This window comes from Procambarus clarkii, chromosome 15 (assembly GCF_040958095.1).
Source record: "Procambarus clarkii isolate CNS0578487 chromosome 15, FALCON_Pclarkii_2.0, whole genome shotgun sequence".
NCBI classification, from domain to species: domain Eukaryota; kingdom Metazoa; phylum Arthropoda; class Malacostraca; order Decapoda; family Cambaridae; genus Procambarus; species Procambarus clarkii.
In genome coordinates, this window is record NC_091164.1 from 41824209 (window position 1) to 41850739 (window position 26531).

Below are 26531 nucleotides of genomic sequence, written 5' to 3' on the forward strand. Positions count from 1 at the left end.
TATTATATTAAGTTTTTGCCTTTCTTTCCCTTCCCCTTTTATTTTACTTGCGTCACGGATCTCATCCCTTGAAAGCCACTACTGGCTTGGGGCCGGATACCCTTCCTCTAATAACATCAGAGTACGAACCCAGTTGCGACCCGAGAGGGCCGTAACAAAGACACATCCGTCAGAAAGTTCTGCTGTGTAACTGGATGAGGAGCGTGACAGCTCGAACGAACGCCAGCCTGTCTCCAAGAGCTCGAGGCGGGTCCCGAGTACGTCTCCCCTTTTTGGTGTGCCTTGGGTGGAGGTAGGAGAGTATGTTGATCCAGCGTCTCCCTCCGAGGTTGGCGGTGCTGTGGGGGCTCTGTGCTACCTCCTTAGTCGCCCCATATGCCTGCTGCTGTTGGATCCCCACGGTGGGAGGTTGCTTCTGCCAAGCGGGACCTCGTTGTGGTCTTAAGGAAGGATGTGCGCCAGGGTGCCTCTGCTCTTGTGCCCGGTGGCAGGGGTCCTGATGCGTCTGTGTCCTCTGAAGGTCCCTCCCCCCCTGTGTGCAGTCCTGTAGGAAGCCTCGTGTGCAGGCCAATACGAAGCCCTGTGTGGCGCCCAGAGCGCCTCCCTGTGCAGATTCTAGTGCAGAACCCCCAAGTGTGGACCTCTTCCCTGTGATCACAGCCGACGCAGGCGTGGTCCCTCGGTCGCGGTGTTTGAACCTCACTTGGGACGACAGGGTGCGTCCGGTCCCATAGTGCTCGTCAACTATTTGGGTATCGAGGATAGAGGGGTTTAAGGGTACCTGATTGGATGCCTTGGCCTTGTGCGTCTCCTGGCAGACCGGTGTCCAAAGACGTTCAGCGGGTTTGGGAGGCAAACTGCTTGCGCTTCCCAGCACAGGAGTTTCCGGACAAGTATTGATAGTGCCTGTGTTTGATTGTATACTCCCTGTCTGTGATTTTGTTACCGTATCTGCGGTTCTATGTATGTTTTTTCTACGTATTAGGTTTCGCCCTTTTGGGCTGTGTGCTTGTTTGTGTGTTCTATATGCGTTTCTTGGTTGTGTTGTGGTGTTTGCGTCCTGTGGGGGCTTTATGTTCTGTTGTTTGTGTAGTTTCTAGGGCTGTTGTGTGTGTGTGTGTGTGTGTGTTTGCGCGCGCGCATGTGTTTGCCGGTTCCTGCATGTTCCGGTGCTTGTTTTGTTTTGTTTTTGTTTTACATGTATGGGTGTCATTTCTTTATGTTCTTCCCCAGTCCCTGCGTGTTCCGGTTATGAATTCTTGTCTGTCTTGGTTTTTTGTCCTGCTTGTGTGGCCCTTCAGGCTGGCTTGTGTATCTTGTTTTGTAATTGTTATTTTGTACCATATCTTTTCTGTTTTTTTTCAAGTTTCCTGTTGTATGCTTGTTTTGTTTTTCAGTTTTGTGTTTTCTTTCTCTGTTGTTCTCATGTGTTGTTTTGTGCTTTATGGATCACTGCTTGTGCGGTTTTGCCAGGCTGTTCTTATGTGTATTTAATGTGATTTATCATTAAAAAGAAAAAAAAATCACCAGGGGTTCGAGTCTAGGAGACTCGAACCCATGGTTCGACGTCTCCTAGACGTCGGGACGTCTAGGGACACTCCGTAGCCATCTTCCCTCGAACCGCAGGCCTCGGCGTGCGCAGTTCGGCATGAGGCCGAAGCTCTATCGACCAAGTTATTGAGTATTCTTAATATCGAGAGTTATTGTTTATTTCCAACAATATGTATTTTCAAGTATATTGTTTGAAATATTCAATATTTTTTATTTTCATGAAAATAATAATTTTTTCTTAATGTTTACTGCCATGGAAGGGTGGATGACAATTTTAACGTATAAAAATTTGCTCCTCGTCCACGCTCAATTGTGGTATGACTCTGACTTGATAAAAATATTTACCATAGATTCCACTTAAGTTCCCATTTTGTAGAGCTTTTTTGTTATCAAGTTCACACAAAAGTAAACACAGTAGAGTTATTATCCAATAAAACTACCACTTGATACAGTTTCCTTATGACTCAGCTCCCACTTCATCAAAGTGCTTTCAAATATATTTTAAGTCTTTCTTCAACCAAGAGTATAACAAATTTATATAATTTTTTCACACGCAGACAGCATTACCATGGGACGGAGTTGGTAGCGCAGTGAAGACTATCGAAAGAGTGGAAGAGAACAGTGATCAACCCATCATCATCAATGTAGTTCTGGTGGAAGTTCACTGGGAGCTCAATACTGGTCTGGTTAAAACTATGGTGTTGATGTCTTCTCCTCAGAGCTGTAAAATAACTTGGATACTGCCGTATGATGGATGAATCTGCAAAGAAACACGTTATGAAAATGAGCAGTTTATGCCCCTAGTTGTTTCCTAGAACATGGCTGTTAATAGTTGTTGTTGTAAGCAAACTTTAAAATACAATATAGTACACATCTGATTGTAGATGATATTAAACTGAGGAATGTCATGCATTTCATAATAATAATTTTGTTTAGAAAAGGAATATGTCGCTGAGTGGCAAATTGTGTACTCACCTAGTTGTACTCACCTAGTTGTGCTTGCGGGGGTTGAGCTCTGGCTCTTTGGTCCCACCTCTCAACCGTCAATCAACAGGTGTACAGGTTCCTGAGCCTATTGGGCTCTATCATATCTACACTTGAAACTGTGTATGGAGTCAGCCTCAACCACATCACTTCCTAATGCATTCCGTTTGTCAACCACTCTGACACTAAAAAAGTTCTTTCTAATATCTCTGTGGCTCATTTGGGCACTCAGTTTCCACCTGTGTCCCTTAGTGCGTGTGCCCCGTGTGTTAAATAGCCTGTCTTTATCAACCCTGTCGATTCCCTTGAGAATCTTGAATGTGGTGATCATGTCCCTCCTAACTCTTCTGTCTTCCAACGAAGTGAGGTTTAATTCCTGTAGTCTCTCCTCGTAGCTCATACCTCTCAGCTCGGGTACTAGTCTGGTGGCAAACCTTTGAACCTTTTCCAGTTTAGTCTTATGCTTGACTAGATATGGACTCCAAGCTGGAGCCGCATACTCCATGTGTGTGGTGGTGTGCGTGTTTGTGCTTATGTTTTGTATTCTGTGGCGCGGGTTCGATTCCCGCACGAGGCAGAAACAAATGGGCAAAGTTTCTTTCACCCTGAATGCCCCTGTTACCTAGCAGTAAAAAGGTACCTGGGAGTTAGTCAGCTGTCACGGGCTGCTTCCTGGGGGTGGAGGCCTGGTCGAGGACCGGGCCGCGGGGACACTAAAAAGCCCCGAAATCATCTCAAGATAACCTCAAGAAGAAGATGCGTGTTTTGTGTGTATGCATGTTTTGTGTGTATGCATGTTTTGTGTGTATGCATGTTTTGTGTGAAAATGGAAGTGTGATTTGTGTGTGTGTTTGCGTGTTTGTTACCTGTGTACCCACATCGCTTGTATGCCTGTGTGTGGGTGTATGTGTACGTGTGTGTGGGTGTATGTGCTCGTGTGTGTTAAAATCTTACTGGAAATATTTGATGGGTAGCTTCTGGTGAAGTTGGTGTAGTTGGAGGGGAGAGAGGCTATGGCGAGAGAGGCCTTGTTGAGGCTGTCCTGAAGCTTGGTGGAGGCGAGGGCTCTTATGGTAGTATTCACGTCCCTCCACCGGTGGGGGTCCGACCTGTCCAACACCTGCAGCACGTTGCGCATGTACTCCTGTACCTTGAATTAAAATATCACATTCAATGCACACCCTAAAAATGTTCCAGCAACAAAGAAAATTTCATTACTATAAAAAACAGGAAAATGGAATAGATGCCATTTAGAACAACTTAATTGTTGTACCAGTAAGTAAAGAGACGTCATTGTGTATGCTTACATTAACTACATAATTAGCTCCCCGACTTTCTCCATTTAGCCTACAATAACTATTCCCCTTGCTAGACTGTCACGGTTTATTATACTCTGCATTCACCAACTAATTAGGCCATCTTGCTAGACATCACAGCTTATTACACTGCGAGTATTTACGCTCTCCGTTACGAACAGCTTATTGCTACAGTGGAGCACATATCATATGTACAGAGACGGCTGTGCTAACACAGTTCCAGGCTGTGATCAGTACTCGGGCCACGTTTACCTTCATAGTCAGAGTCATAAGAACACATAAGTCATATGAACTCTTCAGTGAAACCATCTTCACTACACAGTCTTCCTCACTGTAACCATCTTCACTACACAGCTATGATCACTATAACCATCATCGATGCACAGCCTTCATCACCGGAGCCATCTTCACTACCCGGGTACCACCGGGTGACCCATCTAGGCAGTGTGTTAGATTAGGGACGCTCCAAACACTTACTAAGTGGAAAATATTATGCTAGACAAATCATGGCGAGGATGGAGTCTGGTATTTAGAGAAACTAGAATTTGATACCAAGTTGAGGCCTCGGGATCAGACCCCTGTCCCTTAAGACCATACCCCAAACAACCACTAGTTGAGGTCTGGGAATCGGACCCCTGCCCCTTGAAACCATCCCCCCAACAACACTAGTTGAGGCCTGGGGATCACACCCCTTGCTCCTTAAGACCTTACCCCCAACAACACTAGTTGAGGCCTGGGGATCAGACCCCGCCCCTCAAGACCATCTCCCAACAACACTAGTTGAGGCCTGGGGAACAGACCCCGCCCGTTAAGACCATCCACTCCAAAAGCCAACTAGTTGAGGCCTGGAGATCCGACCCCCGCCCGTTAAGACCATCTCTCCAACAACACTAGTCGAGGCCTGCGGGATCAGACCCCGTCCCTTAAGACCATCCCCCAACAACCACTAGTCACAACCACAATAAGTATTTGGCGAGGATAGCCTCATTTGTCTGGTCTTCATCCTCGTACAAATATCCTTGTTAACATATTTAGATAATTTGTACTAGCATTCTTATGTGATTCATAATTTATTAGTGCTCATAATACGATGTAAACAAAAGTATTTATTCAGATTCTTTATGTCCATATTGTGACATTAAGAAACAGTATTGAATAGTTTAGGCTGCTGACAAGAGAAGCCTAGTTACTATGACTTGGCACTCGGTACTCTACAGTACATCTTAGAAGAGGATGCTTTACTTATAACAAGCTGTTTTTATTTTGTTATCATTCTGCTGTTAGATTCGTGTATAATTTGACCACGTGTTCTCCTACCTCTCTTCAGCACTAGCAGTGTGTGGTGAGAACAGTGCGCAGTGCGTACTCATATAGTTGTCACCTAGTTATGCTTGCGTGGGTTGAGCTCTGGCTCTTTGGTCCCGCCTCTCAACTGTCGAATTACTGGTGTACATATTTCTGAGCATATTGGCTCAGTAATCATTATCACTGGTGTGTGATAATGCCAGTGATATAAATGGGAAAGCTGAGTGATGCAGAGTTTAGTGTTGTGTAGGTGCTCAGGGCCAGGGCAGAAGTGTGTCCACCTATGTCACCAGAGCCTGGCAGACTTAAGGAGAGGATGGAACAAGGTTCTTGCTAGAGGTAGGCAACTTTCCCACACCTTGACAGAAGATGGGTTCCATCGAGTACTGTGAGGCTGTCTAAGATTACTCTCATGAGTGTTGCAACGGTGAGCAGTTGGGTACTATTCTGTGTGATGCAGGGGTGTGGGTGGGGGGGGGGGGGGAGTGAGACGAGACCTGAAACTCACAGTACAACTGAGAATAATTCTTCTTGTCACTCCTACTACCTGTACAGCAACGTGGGACCTTTGTTTGTGTCCCCATCTTTCACCCGTTGGTCGCAAGATGTTGCAAGCTTCTCTTCAGGTTGCTTGACGGATAGAGTACACCGAATTCGGTTCGCTTTGGACTCACAATCAGGGTTCGATTCCTTTGCGAGAAAGATATAGTGGCGCAAATTCCTTCCACCTAATGCCATGCATCACCCTGCAGTAAATAGGTGATCGGAACTTAGGCAACTGTTATGGAGATGCATACTGGGGAGAGAGGCTGAAGTTCGACCTTGGAGGGACCTACGTACAAGCCTAAACTGTAAAGATACACAGGCTTCTTGACCTGAGGAAAAAATTACTGTCAGTAATAGTGAGAAAATTAATTGTTATAATGCGATGATTCGAACCTGAGACCTGGGTACTCACAAGTCGCGTTAATGAAATCACATTAGTATGATTTCCTTATGTATTATAATTAGGCGCATGAGCATTCAATTCTCTTTGTCTAATAAATTAGATTTATGACCAGTTTAGAAGCTGTAAATGTTTCTTAAATAGAGATTAATTATATTTTAAGAATCATTTGAGAATATTTAAAACTAACTTCTAAGTTAGTTAAAACTAACTTAGAAGTTAGAAATTGTTAGTAAAACTAACAATTTCTTCTCTATCGTCATCATCTATCTCCTGGAAATCTTTCTTCAACTTTAATTCGAGTGATTTGAGCTTGTCTATGATGCTCTCTACGTCCTCCTGGCCCATGGGGATTCCCTCGTTGTCGACGGCAATCGTCTGGTACCAGCTGGGGACGACATAAATACTTTGATCAATAAGGTTATGCTTTATTTACGGGAGAGATGATAATGCATAAATCGACACAGAATCATTAATGTTCGAGCAATAGATAAGGTTTCACATTCAAGATAACAAATATTTATCAAGCAAATAACTAAGCCCTTTAGTAAGATGTGAGGCAAAAACAAGTAGGTCTGTGTCTGACAGTTAATAAAAACACAGCTCCGATGAAAACTTTTGATAAAGAGGAAAACAAAAGAGTTTAATTATTGCCATTTTTTTTTAATACAGGTAGGCACAGGAGCAAACGATTTCTGTCAAAGTCAATGGCTACAGTCAATTGTTTTATTTGAACGTTAATGACAATGCTTAAAATCAAAGCTTGAAGTAAAAGGTTAAAAGTAAAGATTAAACTCAAAAGTTAAAGTCAAAAGGTTAAGTCAAAGGTAAAAGTCAAGGGAAGAAATCAAAGGATAAAGTCAATATTTAAAGACAAAGATTATACTCAATGACTTTGGATAGAAACCATGCTCAAATTAAAGTTAAGACTACAAATGTTTAAACACCGTGTTTAGGTATTATAACACCTGACGTGACCAAACACTGTGTTCTGTATTATAACACCTGACGTGACCAAACAATGTGTTCTGTATTATAACACCTGACGTGACCAAACGCTGTGTTCTGTATTATAACACCTGACGTGACCAAACACCGTGTTCTGTATTATAACACCTGACGTGACCAAACACGGTGTTCTGTATTATAACACCTGACGTGACCAAACACCGTGTTCTGTATTATAACACCTGACGTGACCAAAGACTGTGTTCTGTATTATAACACCTGACGTGACCAAAGACTGTGTTCTATATTATAACACCTGACGTGACCAAACACCGTGTTCTGTATTATAACACCTGACGTGACCAAACACTGTGTTCTGTATTATAACACCTGACGTGACCAAACAATGTGTTCTGTATTATAACACCTGACGTGACCAAACGCTGTGTTCTGTATTATAACACCTGACGTGACCAAACACCGTGTTCTGTATTATAACACCTGACGTGACCAAAGACTGTGTTCTGTATTATAACACCTGACGTGACCAAACACCGTGTTCTATATTATAACACCTGACGTGACCAAACGCTGTGTTCTGTATTATAACACCTGACGTGACCAAAGACTGTGTTCTGTATTATAACACCTGACGTGACCAAACACCGTGTTCTATATTATAACACCTGACGTGACCAAACGCTGTGTTCTGTATTATAACACCTGACGTGACCAAAGACTGTGTTCTGTATTATAACACCTGACGTGACCAAACACGGTGTTCTGCATTATAACACTTGACGTGACCAAACACCGTGTTCTGTATTTTAACACCTGACGTGATCAAACACCGTGTTCTGCATTATAACACTTGACGTGACCAAACACCGTGTTCTGTATTATAACACCTGACGTGACCAAAGACTGTGTTCTGTATTATAACACCTGACGTGACCAAACACGGTGTTCTGCATTATAACACTTGACGTGACCAAACACCGTGTTCTGTATTTTAACACCTGACGTGATCAAACACCGTGTTCTGCATTATAACACTTGACGTGACCAAACACCGTGTTCTGTATTATAACACCTGACGTGACCAAACACTGTGTTCTGTATTATAACACCTGACATGACCAAACACCGTGTTCTGTATTATAACACCTGACGTGATCAAACACTGTGTTCTGAATTATAACACCTGACGTGACCAAACACTGTGTTCTGTATTATAACACCTGACATGACCAAACACCGTGTTCTGTATTATAACACCTGATGTGATCAAACACTGTGTTCTGTATTATAACACCTGACGTGACCAAACACTGTGTTCTGTATTATAACACCTGACGTGACCAAACACTGTTCTGTATTATAACACCTGACATGACCAAACACCGTGTTCTGTATTATAACACCTGACATGATCAAACACCGTGTTCTGTACTATGACACCTGAGGTGACCAAACACCGTGTTCTGTATTATAACACCTGACGTGACCAAACACCGTGTTCTGTACTATGACACCTGAGGTGACCAAACACCGTGTTCTGTACTATGACACCTGAGGTGACCAAACACCGTGTTCTGTATTATAACACCTGAGGTGACCAAACACCGTGTTCTGTATTATAACACCTGACGTGACCAAACACCGTGTTCTGTATTATAACACCTGACGTGACCAAACACCGTGTTCTGTATTATAACACCTGAGGTGACCAAACACCGTGTTCTGTATTATAACACCTGAGGTGACCAAACACCGTGTTCTGTACTATGACACCTGAGGTGACCAAACACCGTGTTCTGTACTATGACACCTGAGGTGACCAAACACCGTGTTCTGTACTATGACACCTGAGGTGACCAAACACCGTGTTCTGTACTATGACACCTGAGGTGACCAAACACCGTGTTCTGTACTATGACACCTGAGGTGACCAAACACCGTGTTCTGTATTATAACACCTGACGTGACCAAACACGGTGTTCTGTATTATAACACCTGACGTGACCAAACACCGTGTTCTGTATTATAACACCTGACGTGACCAAACACCGTGTTCTGTATTATAACACCTGAGGTGACCAAACACCGTGTTCTGTATTATAACACCTGAGGTGACCAAACACCGTGTTCTGTATTATAACACCTGAGGTGACCAAACACTGTGTTCTGTATTATAACACCTGACGTGACCAAACACTGTGTTCTGTACTATGACACCTGAGCACATACCTGTTTACCACTGATGACGCGTTACCAGAACGATCTGTAATAATAAAATAATAATACAAATAATAATTATAATAGTAATAACGAGATGAATAAAAAAATACTTACAATAATAAATATTTAAATATTCAAAATCAACCTCAAGGAAATAATACACTTCTTAAAAAGGAAGCATAAAATTATACAAATTTTGAAAAACCCCATAAGCAATTTCTTACGCGTCCTCTTCCTGAATTATTTCTGGAGATAATATATCTCAGTGATATTATTTGTTTTGAAAGGGTATTAACGAGGTTGTTACCTTCTAATGGCCAGTTGGATGGTTAAATGGTTGTACACAATCATTGGTGTGTACACCCGTTGGATAGTTGAGGGGCACTTAATGTACTCTCATGCACTGGCGAAGGGAACAAGTTGTACCCTCATGATCTATTGAGTGTAACTAGTTGTACCCCACATGCATTAGTTAGGGGCAATACTTGTACCTACATGGATTAGTGAGAGGGCACTTGTTTAACAGTCAAGCACTGGTGACGGTCACTAGTTGTACCCTCATGCCCTGTTGATGGGCACTAGTTGCACCGTTGTACCCACATGCACTGTTGAATGGCGCTAATTGTACCCTCATGCTCTGTTGAGTGGCACTACTTGTACCCTCATGCACTGTTGAGAGGCACTAATTGTACCCTCATGCACTGTTGAGAGGCACTAGTTGTACCCTCATGCACTGTTGAGAGGCACTAGTTGTACCCTCATGCACTGTTGAGGGGCACTAGTTGTACCCTCATGCACTGTTGAGGAGCACTAGTTGTACCCTCATGCACTGTTGAGAGGCACTATTTGTACCCTCATGCACTGTTGAGGGGCACTAGTTGTACCCTCATGCACTGTTGAGGGGCACTAGTTGTACCCTCATGCACTGTTGAGGGGCACTAGTTGTACCCTCATGCACTGTTGAGGGGCACTAGTTGTACCCTCATGCACTGTTGAGGGGCACTAGTTGTACCCTCATGCACTGTTGAGAGGCACTAGTTGTACCCAAATGCACTGTTGAGGGGCACTAGTTGTACCCTCCAGCACTGTTGAGGGGCACTAGTTTTACCCTCATGTACTGTTGAGGGGCACTAGTTGTACCGTCATGCACTGTTGAGAGGCACTAGTTTTACCCTCATGTACTGTTGAGGGGGAACTAGTTGTACCCAAATGCACTGTTGAGGGGTACTTGTTGTACCAACATGCACTGCTGAGAGGCACTCCACTGTTGATGGAGCAACCTGTCTTCTTAAAAAGAACGTCGCTTTTGGCCGTTTGCCCGTATGACCGAATATAGACGTAATTTGAAAATGAAAATAAATTTGGGATTCTTTTTTTTCAACAATAGTAAGTTAAGGGTCCTCTGATAGGTTAGAAGGGCAGGAAATTCTCATAAAGTTTCAAAACGTTTTGAAAAACGTTAATGGAAAGTATCCTCTTCTAAGCTTGCCGAGTAAGCCGGACGACTCAAACAGAAAACGGAACAGTACGTCACTTTTGTGAGTCAATTTCATTTCAAATTACGTCCAAATTTGGCCATAGTGCACATACGAGCGAAAAGTGACATTAGTTTTAAGAGGACGGGTTTGATGGAGAACCACAGCCTCCACGGCCGGGGGAACCGGACCACACACCGTAGGAGACATCTCGCTGCGGACATCCAGAGGAACAGGAGACACCGCATGCAGGGACGGAGCAGGCAAGGGGTGGGCTGGGACGGTAGGGGCAGGGATGTTGGAGGCGGGGAAACCGGCGGCGGGGGCGGGGCCGCCCCAAACCCCATGTCAACATCCACACCACCACCCAACACCGGTGCAGAAGCAGGCAGGGAATCATCTTAAGGTCCAGCACTTGGAGACAGGCCCAGGGTCGACAGCGGGGGGAAAATCCTCTTCCCGGAAGAGGTTAACAGGTGTGACTCGGCGCTCATCACACCCCGCTGGCAGGTGACCCGGCGCTCATCACACCCCGCTGGCAGTTGACCCGGTAGGCCTCACCTGAAACATGTCCGAGGTTGTGCCGTGTGAAAAACACGAATCGGGAACCCCAACAGCATGATGGAGGGTGGTACAGGATCCCTGAGGCGCATGGCAAGAATGCGGGTCCCACACGGGACCCCCCCCCCCCCCTTCCATCTTCCGGTAGGGACAGCATTCATCCTTACTTATAGGACCCGCCCAAACCGGGCAAAGTATCGACGTAGAAGATCCTCAGGGGACTCAAAAGGTAACCCATGCACTGCTACATACGTCGTGGCTCCACAGCGGTCAGAGAGGGTCACCGATCCAACATTTCCATGAAGAGTGAATGAGCGCCCATCATAGCACGTGACGACACCTTGATAAATCGGGGGGGAACCGAACTTGACAATCGCCCACCATCCGGCAAGCAGCTGCACCCCACACACAGACTCCACAGGACCACGGAGCATATCAATCAACACCACCTCCACCTCGTGGTAGGGAGCAATCCCAGAGAACTCCAGGCCAATGGAGGCTTGCCTGATGAAAGGGGGCACAGGCCCTCCTATGATTGCAGACCGTCACAGCCCTAGGGCCCCCTCAGCAGAAACACGGGACACAAGCCACGTCAGCACCGACACCCAGGTCCTCACTCCTCGCCGGGTTGACAACAACTCAGGAGAAATGTAGTGGAGGAAGCACATAAAAGTGATGATTACAGTTTGAGTGATTACTGAAATTCGTCTCTGCTTGTGTATATGTTGCATGCAATTGCACATTTAGTTACCTTGTCTGATTGTGTTGTTATAGTGTTCAATTATACCTAAGATATTATGGAATTTCCATGTGATGTTTTGATATCGTTTCAGAGAAAACCTGATATTGAATATCGATAATAATGAATAACTGTGAGTGGGTGGTCTTTGTGATGCCCTGGGTTTACTTATATTGTGATTTCATTCTTATTGTGAATTGTGTTGTGGTGTAATTTTGTGTTTTGTGTTATTAATTAAGTGCTGTGAAGTGAAGTATCAGTTGTTGCCGTGTTAAGACTTGTCTCCGTGATAAGCAAAATGTATAATCTTAAATTATAGGAGTTACACCCTAGCTGCTGTGGGGTGTGGACGTGTTGCCTGACCCCTCCGGTAGTTGGTGGTTGTTTGCCGTTTGGTTGGCAGGGGGTGTTGGCATCTCTACCCTCCCTGCAGTTACCTCCTGGCTGGTGTTGATGTGGCATGCTTGCGATGGGAGGTCATCTTCCCCCTGTTGTGGGAGTGAACTCCGGGGGCCTGGAGTTTACAGGCTGTGCTGGTTACCCTGCAGTTGAGCTTGTCATGTGTGACATGCTCCGTGTAACGGTTGATGACGTCTACGGAACTGAGCTGGTAACTGCTCACCAAGTTATTGTAAAGTTTGTGGGGAAGGAGGTGTACCAGGAGTTCCTCAGACGATATGAGGGGCGTTCCCTATCGCTGCAGGATGGTGCCGGCTCTGTGTCCACCACGGACCATAGCGGTGCCCAGATATGCGAATGTGCATGGGAACCCTTGAAGTTTCCCGAGGACCTGCTCCGGCGTTACTTCCAGTGGTTTTGCACTGTCATCAGAGTGTGGGTGAACATGCTGTCTTCAGGGAGGTATAAGGACATCTGTACAAACATCTGTACCCTACGGATGCGCCTAAGGTCGGACATTCCTTCTTCAGACTGGCTTCTGTGGTACTACGTCCAGGTGTACTATGACCGGCAATCCCGAACCTGTTTTCGGTGTGGCCTGTTGTGGCGTCAGGCTTCTGGGTGCTCTGGGGATGTGGTCGCTCCAATGAACCTGTTCCGGAAGGAGGATTTCCCGCCGCTCCCTGTAGGGGAGGATTCCACGGGTGAGGATGTTGTCATGTTCACAGAAAACGGTACCAACAGTTTTCTATGTACGGCGGCTCAGACGCCAGGAGAAGGTAAACAGAGAGCGTACAGGACGTCTGTCAAGCTTGGTAGCTACTAGTCATGTAATCATTTATAAGTATTAAAGTCAGTAGCAAGCAATGGCTTTATATCAACCCTACAACCAAGGCTTCCTCAGTAACACACAACACCACATTGGCGACGAGGATGAACTGTGAACGCAGGTATTTGTTCAACTTAAAACACGAAGGAGAAACATGCTGTCTCGCCCCCGGAGGAGGAAGAAGTCGTGCTGTCTGTGAGCACCATACCCGATGCTGTGTGCTAACCAATGCTGTGTGCTATCCAGTGCTGTGTGCTGACCTAAGCTATGTGCTAACCCAAGCTATGTGCTAACCAATGCTATGTGCTGACTGAAGCTGTATACTGAGGAAATCGGCCGACGCTGTGTACGAAACGATGCTTTGATGCTGTATACAAAACCCGATGTTATGTATACGAAACGTGCTATGTGCTACAATTCTTCACGCTGTGAACTGACTGCTGTGCCAACTGCTGACAACTGCTGTACCAACTGCTGACAACTGCTGTACCAACTGCTGCCAACTGCTGTACCAACTGCTAACTACTGCTGTGCCAACTGCTGAAAACTGCTGTGGTGCTGTGAGTAGGAACAACACCACATGTATACAGAGCTAGGTAAGAAGTCAGTTGCTGCTGTGTTGTGCACTGCTGTGAACTTTTGCATTAAAATGCTTGTGTGCTTTGCAAAATTAAAGTAATTACAGTCAATTCTTAACTAACATATACAGTGCAGAATTAAAGTAATTACAGTGTATTCTTAACTAACATATACAGTGCAGTAAGTGTTTAATATTCTGAGGAACATTTAAGTGATAAGTTTACATTTATTCAGTAAAAAATGGCAAATATACCTCAGTTTCTTGCATTTGATCCTGACTGTGACCAAACAAACCTGTCACAGAGGTGGGTCAAATGGCTTAAAAGGTTTGAAAATTTGCTGATAGTTTCAGACATCAAAAGTGCTGAAAGAAAGCGTGCCTTTCTACTTCATTATGCAGGTGATAGAGTGTGTGACATCTTTGACACACTGAAAGAAACTGGTGGTGCCAAAGATTATGATATTGCCAAAGCCAAATTAACTGAGCATTTCAAACCAAGGCAAAACACTGCAATGGAAATTATGCATTTCAGGAGAGCCAAACAACTCTCTAATGAAACTGTGGATCAATACCACACACGTCTGCAGGGTTTAGCAGCCCATTGTGAGTTTGCTGATGTTGACAAAGAAATCAAACAGCAAATAATTGAAACATGCAGATCTACACGTCTCCATCGAAGAGCTCTAGAACTTGCTGATGATGACAGTTCTCTTACCAAGATACTAGATATTGCTCGTCGAATGGAAGATGCTGCACGTGATGCTCGTGTAATGGAGTGCAGTGCCAACAACGGTTCTGCCACTGTTACTAGCAGTGATGAGGTACTTAAGGTTCAGGGAGGACACCGTGATCATAGAAGATATCATGGCAAACCTAACAGTAAATTGAGCCGAGAACCACATCACAACTGGAGTCATGGAACAAGACTCAAGCAGTCACAACGACCCACATCAGAGGGTGTCAACAATAAATGTCACAATTGTGGAGGAGACTACCCACACCAAGATAATGTTTGTCCTGCTCATGGTAAGAAGTGCTATGAGTATGCAAAACTAGGTCATTTTGGTGCTATGTGTCGTTCTGCACTAAAGAAACCACAGTCAGTGAATAAAAGCACTGTACGAGGATCAGGTCATAGGTGTCGAGGTGGTAAACGCAATATTGCACCTCATATCCAGAATGTTAATAATGTACAAGACAACATTTCTTTACAACCAGTATCAGATAACAGTGAATGTGATTAAACTTATGGAGTACAAGCAATCACAGAATGGAATGATCTTCCAAACAACCCAGGGACTATAGTATACATTGCTGGTATTTGTCTCAAAGTTCTCATTGACTCTGGATCAAACATTGACACCATTGCTGAGTGCCACTATGAGAAATTAAAAAAACAGTTCCCAAAGCTTGAAAACTATAATGGCAAAGCCACTGCCTATGCTTCAAAGGTAGCCTTGCCAGTGATTGGAACTTTCACTGCAGAGATTAAGTCAAAGAATGAAATGCTCACTACTACATTCAATGTTGTTAGGAATGCAAAGGAGTCTCTACTCAGTTACAAGACTTCAACCAAATTGGGGCTACTTCAGCTTTCTAATGCTGTAGCAGTGGAATCTGCAACCAATGTTGATGCTATTGTTGCTGAATTTTCTGATCGATTTGAATCCATAGGTTGTTATACTGATAGCAAAGTACATCTGCATATCAGCCCAGATGTAACTCCAGTAGCCCAACCACATCGCCGACTCGCAAGAAAGTCGATGCCGAACTGGATAGGCTGATGGAACTAGATATCATTGAACCAGTAACAGGCCCAACACCATGGGTAAGCCCAATTGTCACTCCACCAAAGCCGAAGAATCCAGATGAGATACGCATTTGTGTGGACATGCGTGTTCCCAACAAGGCTATAATGTGTGAACGCCATCCTACACCCACTGTAGATGACATGATCTACCGCTTGAATGGTGCAACTGTATTCAGCAAGTTAGATTTAAACAAGGGCTATCATCAGCTTGAACTTGATGATGAGAGTCGCTTCATCACAACGTTTACGACACATCGAGGTCTGTATAGGAACAAGCGCCTGAGTTTTGGTATTAACAGTGCTGCCGAGGTATTCCAGCACATCATCAGCCAGGTATTGCAAGATATACCTAATGCTGACAACATGTCTGATGACATCATTGTTTATGGCAGTACCCAAACTGAACACGACAAAGCACTTAGTGCAACATTGCAACGCTTACGAGAAAAGAATCTGACGCTAAGCCGAGCAAAGTGTGTGTTCAATCAACATAAAATTGAATTCTTTGGACATGTACTTAGTGACAAAGGTCTGTCTCCAGGTCCTAAGAAAGTTGCAGATATCAAGAATGCTGCACCTCCTTTAACATCCACTGAATTACATAGTTTTCTGGGAATGGCAAACTACTGTTCTCGCTTCATTCCAGATTTTGCTACCATTACGAAGCTTCTACGTGAGCTCCTGAAGAAAAATGCATCATGGTACTGGAGCGATATCGAGCAAAATGCATATGATGCTGTGAAAGATGCACTAGTAGAAAATGCGACTGCTGCATACTTTGATCCATCAATGGACACTGAGTTAACGGTGGATGCTAGTCCTGTTGGCTTAGGTGCTGTGTTAGCCCAACACAAACCTGGTCAACCAGATTCCAGAGTAGTAATTGCCTACGCCAGCCGTTCTCTCACAAATGTTGAGCAACGATACAGTCAGACAGAGAAGGAAGCTCTTGCTCTTGTATGGGGCTGTGAACACTTCAATGTGTACCTGCTTGGTGCACCCTTCACCACGATAGTCACTGACCACAAACCGTTGGAGACCATCTTCAATAATCCAAAGTCCAAACCACCAGCTCGCATTGAGAGATGGGCTCTTCGTCTGCAACCATACAACTTTACGGTGAAGTACAAGCCGGGTGCAGGCAATCCCGCTGATTACATCAGTCGACATCCTGCCAACAGTTTCACCATCACCAAGATCAGCAAGTTGCCGAGGAATATGTACACTCTGTAACCTGTGATGCAGTCCCTAAGGCTCTCACTCTTGATGAAATCCGTACTGCAACCCTAGAGGACCCAACTCTGCAAGCAACAGTGGATGCACTGACTAAGAAAAAGTTTCCACGCATCCCACCCTCAGGAGTTGACCAAGATGCATTCAAAGCACTTGAACGCATCTAGACAGAATTAAGTGTTACGCAACAACGCGACACTGTGCTGCGAGGTACTCGTATCGTCATTCCAGCTGTTCTGCAGCAATGTGCTCTGAAGCTTGCACATCAAGGACACCAAGGTCTTGTTAGGACCAAACAGCTGCTACGAGAAAAGGTGTGGTTTCTTGGCATTGATCGTCAGGCAAAGGATATGCATGATGCCTGTGTCCCTTGCCAAGCTGCAGTGGATACTTCAAGACCAACACCTCTACAACCTTCACCACTACCTGCTGCACCATGGACGGAAGTATCGATGGATGCGAACCAATACCAACTGGAGAGTACTTGATGGTAGTCATTGCTGATCACTCACGTTATTCAGAAGTAGAAATCATCACTTCCACATCTGCAAAGGCTGTCATCCCGAAACTCGACAAGATCTTTTCAAACTTTGGCATTTCTGAAGTTGTCAAGACGGACAATGGACCGCCATTCAATGCACAAGACTTCATCAACTTTACTGAGCATGTTGGATTCAAACACCGCCGTGTGATGCCACTACATCCTCAACCAAATGGAGAAGTCGAGAGATTCATGCAACCTCTCATGAAAGCGGTACGCTGTGCTCATGCCGAAGGAAGATCCTGGAAACAAGCTATGTATGCTTTTCTCAGGAACTACCGTGCAACACCGCATGGAACACTGGGTAAGTCGCCTGGCGAACTTTTATTTGGACGTCCTATGAGAATCGCACTACCTGTCATGCCAGCCGAGGTAACGGATGAACGTCTCGCTCAGAAGGATGCACTAGCCAAGGGCAAAATGAAAATTGCTCATGATCAACGTGCAAAGGAACAATTCATAAAGGTTGGAGACACTGCTCTAGTTAAAAAGAAAAAAGAGGGAAAGCTAGATATGCTGTATGATACAAAACCATATAAAGTGATTAGTGTAAAAGGAACTATGGTAACAGCTAGTAATAGAGATCATAGTATAACACGTAATATGGCCTATTTCAAAGTGATTCCAACTAGTGTAGAAAATGATGAAGTGCAAAGTCGTGCAAAAGAAAAAGAAAAAATGAGTTATAACTCAATAAACAATTCATCAAGGGATATTCTTGTATTTGGGGACTCTCTTCCTAAACGTCATGTTAAATGCCCTACACGATTTGATGATTAATTGTGTTCCTATGTAATGCAAAGTATTTACTTATTATGCTAAACTAAATTTAATATTGTTTGAATAATGCAGATTTCTCATTCAATATTTTGTAACCTTGTATTTCAGTTTTTTTCATGTTTGTTTAACATTGCATATGTATTTTTAACATTGAAATCCTTTGTGGTAAAGATTAAATTGTTTAAATACTTTGTGTGCTTAATTAATGTTAAATGTATGCAATATCTCTTGCTATGTTAATAACTTACTTTGTGTCAATAACTTTGCTTTGTGCTACAAGCATGTTAGACATCCTGTATTCATTCTTTTTAAAGAAAAGGAGGGATGTCATGTTCACAGAAAACGGTACCATCCGTTTTCTATGTGCGGCGGCTCAGACGCCAGGAGAAGGAGAAGGTAAACAGAGAGCGTACAGGACGCCCGCCAAGCTTGGTAGCTACTAGTCATGTAATCGTTTATAAGTATTAAAGTCAGTAACCAAGCAATGGCTTTATATCAACCCTACAACCAAGGCTTCCTCAGTAACACAACACCACAGATGTGGGCATCCCGTTGGCTGATGTAACTCCCCCTGCAACGTCCGGCAATCCTCCAGGAGTTGCTGTGCCATCAGATGATCTTCCTGCTCCTGTCATTGTCCCTGCTTCTCCTGTGGACCTTCCAGATGGTCTCTGCGAGTCATCGACGTCTTCATCTTCCTCATCTCCTGCTGCTGCGACTGGCCCTGCACTCTTGCCAGGTGTCCCGGCTGTGCTGGGTGCTGGGAAGGCTGCAGTTCATTCTGGTGTGTGCGGCCCGGTTCCTCCTGTGGTTGAAGCTGCTCCCTTTTTGTGACGGGCGTCGGTTCGCCCGGCTTGTGAGTCACGTGGTTTTGGGTCCACCTCCGGCTCTGAGGATGTGCGGCCAGAGCCCAAGCGTTCCCGGCGTTCATCTACTGCCGGGGCTGATGTGGGGGATTTCGATGCCGGTGGGTCTTCGGGAGATGACGTGGTGGTTCCGGGTGCTTCGCGCTCTACGTCGATGGTGGTTGCTGACGTCCATGTGCCTGCTGATGATGATGTTTGTGCATATGATTTACATCCTGTTCTTTCTTCTGCAGAAGGTTCTCCGCAGTGGGGGTGGTCACTCCTATGGACGTGGGTGGTGAGGGTGCTGGTGCAAGCCATGGCCTCGTGCTGGTGTTGATGAAGGATGCCCGGCGTGGGGGGTCCCTGTAGGTGCAACATCCGGTGATTGACACGGGGCCCTGTGAGGCAGCCGAAGTGCCTCCCAGTACGCTGCCCATTGCCCGGCCCCATGGGAAGAAGCCCCCTTCCTCTTGTCTTGGCCTCTGGCGTGGTGTATGATGATAATAACTCCTTGCTGTTTGACATTGTTGACTGCGTGCAATCCTGTTCCATGGAGCCCTTCTTTCGTCTGGGTTCCGTGGGCCCGGTGTTTTGTTGTGGGTGTGCTGGAGTTAATGCCTGATGCTCATACGGATTATAGTAAACTGGTTCCGGATAACATCATGTTGCTTTGGGAGGCGTATTGTGTTCACTTCCCGGTGGTGGATAAGTATGAGCAGTTTGAGTAGTCTGTGTGCTTGAATGACTACGTACCTTGTATTAATATCTGCTCTATAAATTTTTAGGTTAGGGTTAATTTATGTTGGGTTAGGTTATGTTTCATTATCTTTGCTTGTAGTAATATAGTATAATATTGTCCAAAATGTAAAATATAGAATTGGAAAACTATTTAAGTGTACCCTTGCATTTAATTCACAGAAATTCAAATTCTTCAAACCGTTTGAAAAAAACGTTGTCTTCTGACACTTTTCATATTTTAAACCGACACTATATAATATATAAAGTTATAACCTGAGATTAATCTTGGCTTAAGACACAGTTTCCTTTGCTAGTTTACAAGTAGACTATTACTGGAATCATAATTTGCTTTCAGACAATCACAAATATTAGATATCTATTCTCGTGGTTTAACAGGGCGGTGTGTTGCTTGTTGTAATGGCTTTGCTCGAGGATGGGCACGAACCATCAATCAAATTACTCATTGCCAGAATCAATACTATCAATTAATTTCCTCATGGTGTAAGAATTTTACATGACTAACGACTTTCACATGATATATGACTTTCTCAAGCGATGTAAAACGTTTCTAGGAACGATTTTGAACAGTAGTACATATTCGTAACACTTTTATCAGTTGCATGAAAATTATCATGTAATGGGTAATTGTTCCAATAAGCAGACAATTTGCTGGGCTGCATCCCTCTGGCTTTGTCCCAGGTGAGCCCAGGATTCTTCCTGGGATCACTTATCCCACATTGTTCCCGAGTTATTCCCAGTTATCACACTCCTCCGGTAGTTGGAGTACCAGCTGTGTATCACTAAAAGCCTCGAACAGGATGGCATGAGAAATATTAAGTTTCTCAACTCATTTCTTGGAATGGTTGGTACAGCAACGGTCTCACTTATTACAAGTCAGCGTTCGATCCCCCATGGTCTAAGGGCTAGGTAACGTTCCTTCCCACCGTGATTACCATCATTGTGATTACCATCCGACCGTTTGTGTTCAAAGAAAAATAAGTGAAATTCGTGTATAGTCAAGGCCTGCTCTCGTGGTGCCAGGAGGCCTTAGGCGATAGTTGCCAAGTCGTCATTAAATCACATCCCTCGCTATTGAAACATCAAGAAATCAGTGCCCATAGTGCTAAGCTCTCTATGCAAAACGTGTGTCTATTATAAAACAAATAAGATAACATATTTTAATATCAAGTGAACAATTTATACACAAAATAAGTCCGTCGTGTGTATGTAAACAAGGGCCATTTAGAGGTAGGCCCACTCCAGTACCCACTGTGTGTGTATTCTTCCAAATAGTGTAACGTACTCAGGTAACTAGTGCCCAGACACAGAAACTAGACGCCTCTACTGTAAGATAACTAGTGGGAAAATGCCAGTAATGTAATCTAACAAGTGAACAAAACAAATTAAGAGTGCGACACGTGGTAGCAACACTGCCAGTCCATACAGCCTCCTCCAGGCCTGTCTCAAGTTGGTAAACACCCACGGTCAACCCCCCAACGGTCAACACCCCACCTTATAAGACCTTGTAAGACCACCACCACTTAACAGAAGTGTTCAACAAAAATGTCTTTGATAAAAACGTGCATAGAATGCAACATGAAGGTAGATTACCAACAGAGCTTTCAATGCCAACTCTGTTCAGCAGCCATACACAAAAAATGTGCCAACATGACTAATAATTCAAGGAGAAATGGTCCCATTGACCACTCTGTGTACTGGCTCTGCAAAACGGATGATGTAACTTTTTTGAAGATGATGGATATCCTGGATAAAACTCCCGCCGAAAACAGAGAATCACTAATAAATGGCTGCATAGCAATTTCTAATGTCTTCAAACAAACTGTAAATGACACCAAGGTACAACCAGATGCAGCACAGAGCTCGGTGGCAGCGGCGCCGGAGCAGAGCGGGGAGTCGGGGGCGCCTGAGCAGAGCGGGGAGTCGGGGGCGCCTGAGCAGAGCGCGGAGTCGGGGGCGCCTGAGCAGAGCGCGGAGTTGGGGGTGCCTGAGCAGAGCATGGAGTCGGGGGCGCCTGAGCAGAGCGCAGAGTCAGGGGCGCCTGAGCAGAGCGCGGAGTTGGGGGCGCCTGAGCAGAGCGCAGAGTCGGGGGCGCCTGAGCAGAGTGCAGAGTCGGGGGCGCCTGAGCATAGCGCAGAGTCGGGGGCGCCTGAGCATAACGCGTAGTCGGGGACGCCTGAGCAGAGAGTGGTGTCAATGGCACCGGAGCAAAGCACGGTGTCGCAAGCACCAGAGCAGAGTGCGGTGTCGATGGCACAGGAGCAGAGCGCGGTGTCGCAGGCCCCAGAGCACAGCACAGTGTCGGGGACGCCGCAGCAGAGTGTGGTCCCTGGCAAAGGGACACAAACAAAACAAGGCCCCAAAATCTGTTGGTATTACAAATGGGCAACCTGTAAACATGAGATATCGGGTAGAACAAATGGAACATGTAAGTACGATCACCCTAGAACGTGCAGAAACCTCCTCAATACAGGTAAATGTACCAAAAGCTGTGAATTCTTTCACCCAGAAATTTGCAAGAACTCTTTGGACAGGAAAGAGTGCTTCAATTCTGAATGTCCAGCTTTTCATATAAGAGGTACCAGGCGAATAAAACCGACAGACCGCCACAATGAAAACAGCCACTACCCCATCGACCGGGATAATTTTTTAACAAGAGGAGGAGGAGAAGAATGGCTAAAAATGACCAGACTCTACCACCAACTCGGTCAAATGCTAGAGAGGACGCAAACACAGTGGCCTCCTTACCAGAGCCTCAGATATTAACACCAAGTAAGGCATCCAGCACTTCCACTAACACGATAACATCATTTATATATGCCAACGTCCAGGGTATAAAAACACGCAAATTCAACAAAGTTCACTTTATAGATGGTTTCCTGCATGAGGCAAATGCAGTGTTTGCAGCCCTAACAGAAACCCCCCCCCCCCCAAAGGACTACCATGATGGTGAAATATGGATCTCAGAGTACAATCTTTTCAGATGTGATAGGAAACACCAGCTTCAGGGTGGGGTCAGCCTCTACATCAAAGACACACTCATCTGTACTGAGCTGCTAAACACCTCAAATGATATGGTGGAAGTAATGATAATCAAAATAGAGGTCCTAAATGTAGTTATTGTCATTGTATATAAGTCACCGGAGGCAAACCCTCAGCAGTTTAAAGACCAACTAATGAAAATAGAACACTGCTTGGAAAACCTCACAAATCCAGCTCCGAACATCATCCTGCTTGGGGACTTCAACCTACGGCACCTGAAATGGAAGCACCTGGCTAATACAGTAATATCAGAAAGAATACCAGGATGTAGCCAAAATGAACAGGCACATGCAAATGACTTGCTACGGCTGTGCGACAGGTTAAAATAACCAGCAAATAGTAGAACCAACTAGGAAGGAGAACACGCTGGACTTCATTTGCACTAATATTGATGAATTTATCGGAACATAATGATTACAAATACCTGTTACTCAGATCACAACTTAATTGAAGTTATGACAACCATGGGGAATAGACCTTCAAAACCAGTCCAGATTCCCGGTGGAGAAGATTTCAGCAAATTCAACTTCAAAAATAAACAGATAAACTGGGAGCAAATAAACCAGGACTTCATAGAAATAAACTGGGAAGAACAGCTAGAAAATGCAAACTTGAACCATTGCCTGGAAAAAATAAGCTCAATAGCACTAGAAATATGTTCAAACCGCATACCCCTAAGAAAAAAGAGGAAGAGATGCAGATTGGAACGGGAACGTCATTCCCTATATAGGCGAAGAAAACGAATCGCGGAGCAACTTGAGAGTCGCACCCTATCTCAAGAACGGCGAAGAAGGTTAGGTAGAGAAATAGAAACTATTGAACTCAAGCTACAAGAATCATACAAAACCCAAGAAAGGCAAAGAGAGCAAAAGGCCATCAGTGAAATAGAGAGAAATCCGAAATATATTTTCTCCTATGCAAAATCAAAATAAAAAACCACATCTAGTATCGGGCCCCTGCGAAAGGGAGATGGAACTTTCACCGATGACAACAAAGAAATGAACGAACTACTGAGGAATTAGTACCACTCTGTTTTCAGCGAGACATTAAACGCACTAAAGATTGATAACCCAAAGGAATTTTTCATGGATATGATACCAATATCAAATCATATATCAGACGTCACCCTATCCCCACTGGATTTTGAAGAAGCCATAACCAGTATGCCTATGCACTCTGCACCAGGCCCGGATTCTTCGAACTCCATATTCATCAAGAACTGTAAAAAACCACTATCGCAGGCCCTCCACATTCTGTGGAGACAAGGCCTAGATACTGGCGTTATCCCTGATATATTAAAAACAGCAGAGACAGCACCACTTCATAAAGGAGGAAATAAGGCAGAGGCAAAAAATTACAGACCGATAGCACTAACATCGCACATCATAAAAATTTTTTGAGAGAGTGGTAAGAAGTAAGATCACAAAATACATGGAATCACAGCATCTCCATAACCCCGGACAACATGGTTTCAGAACAGGGCGCTCTTGCCTGTCCCAGTTGCTGGACCACTATGTAATTTACACAGATTTCGCAAAAGCTTTTGATAAATGTGGCCATGGTGTTATTGCACATAAAATGCGTTCAAAAAGAATTACCGAAAAAATAGGCAGATGGATCTACAATTTCCTGACTAACAGAACCCAATGTGTAACAGTCAACAAAATAAAATCCAGCCCTTCAACAGTGAAGAGCTCAATCCCTCAGGGTGTGGGACATTTGGGGCTTGACTCTATTTATTTAATTATTAAAGTAATGAAATCAATTACGAAGGACCACCCGCTTTTATAGAAAAGAGGGAAACTAATAAAAAAGTGATCATTAGAAATTCTAGGAAGAACCAGTGTCTATGGCTAAATATCAGGAAGTATAATCACTTAAATAATTAATGGGCTGTATAGATAATTAACTTGAATCAAAGCCTCAAACACCTACATTGGGGATTGGGGGGTTATTGTTAGAACTTCATATACACACTAGGAACTAGTGTGGTTCGTGCACCAGTCCATTGTGTAATAACTTATCTTATGACCAAATTAAAGAAATCTATAGAAGATTATCACCAGTAATTATAAAGATCATTAGCATCAGAAATTAATCATTCAAATAAACACGGATTATCTCCAGTGTACATGATCAGTATCAAATTGGACAATATGATATAGAAATAATGAATTTTAGAAAAAATGAGCGAGTACAAAAACTCTTAGCTCTAAGACGATTTCAATGACATCAGTCACGACTCATCCTCGGGATCTCCGGAATTCCTCGTAGAAACACTTGGAAGTGAATACCACGGAGTTAGGTAACAGCTCGTTGACTCCTCACATGCGAGCTGTAATTTAAGGGATATTGCGTAGCATTGAACTAGGCTACTCAAATATTTATATTCATGAAAATGGAAAACAATTTTGTTATGATACTAACATGAGATTTGTTATGGTCGCTCGATCTAACGACAAGCTGCCCCGACATATACAATCTCTAATGATGCATCAAAATGGAGTTATATACTTAGCTAAGGGTACAGATTATGTTGAAGCTTGCCGAAACCGCGTCTCAAGCTCACGCTCCCGCAATGTCGTACACGTGGTTGATAGCTTGGCTTGAATGTCGACGCGTTATTAGTGGCCGGTCACTGCAGATCATGTAGAATAGTATTAACTCATTCTATGTTGAGTACCAGGGTAATTCTTGCTGATGATCTCAACTTCCTGTGTCTCAGACTCTGACACCAAGACCTTGTTGCTCAATTCCGCAACACGAGACTTCCATGCCACGCTCTGGCGTCTCGTCCACAACAAACAATGGCTCTCCTCCCTCACCCACTAGCGTCCCGCATTTGCCACAGAAATTATTTATCACGAATAATAATATTTTGCGTAATTGTGGCTGAAATGCTTTAATAAAGACTGGGTTGTAATTCTAGGGAGTTAAATATTATTACTTTCTCGTCTTATGGTAGTAAACAAGAAATGGAGAAGATTTTAGTTTTCTCCATGGCATTCACGCGTGACGGTAAAATTATTACTTGATAACAATTGTAACTAAAAACTCTCGATTTGGAATTATTTGGGAGTTATGTTATCCGTAAATAATTATCACACGGAATACTGATGATTTTAGAGAATCACATTCAATTCTCTAACACACTGGATATAAATGTGTTTAACTAGGTATAATCTGACGCAATACTGGTGCTTGGTTTCGTAAGAATTCTAGCATCCTTATACAGATATAATAGTTAGTTCATGTGAACATCACTGTTAGTAAACTTCAATAACTACAGTAATTAGTATATTTTAATACTAGTTTATAATAATACAATAGTATTGTATTAGTGTTGGAAATTTCCAATATAACTCCGGGGGGGGAGATTTATCAGGTCGCAGTGTAATGTTGAGTGCTGACATACCCATCCCGAAGTTAGTATTAATGTTAATATGTTAGTATGTTAGTACACACATAACGGATGTCCTGTAATTGTCAAGGACACACAAGAAACTTAAGTCTTGCAAATAAATTCATGTTGAATGGAACATGTTATTATGAATCATCTAAAGTGAATGACTAATAAAGCCTACAATGAAGTCTGTGACTGGTATCGCTATGACATGTAATGTTTATGTTACTAAGTCTTAAAGTCT

The 26531-nt window shown here is 44.0% G+C and overlaps 1 protein-coding gene across 1 annotated transcript in view; it reads right to left on the reverse strand.

Annotated features, from left to right (window-relative positions):
• Positions 1-26531, reverse strand: part of LOC123759180 (adhesion G protein-coupled receptor L2) — a 356308-nt gene that overhangs the window by 185834 nt on the left and 143943 nt on the right. The window contains exons 10-13 of the mRNA XM_069325190.1: positions 9301-9334; positions 6346-6490; positions 3490-3685; positions 2119-2311 (exon numbers count right to left, since the gene is read on the reverse strand). Coding sequence (XP_069181291.1) covers positions 2119-2311; positions 3490-3685; positions 6346-6490; positions 9301-9334 — 568 coding nt within the window. The remainder of the gene's footprint in view (positions 1-2118; positions 2312-3489; positions 3686-6345; positions 6491-9300; positions 9335-26531) is intronic.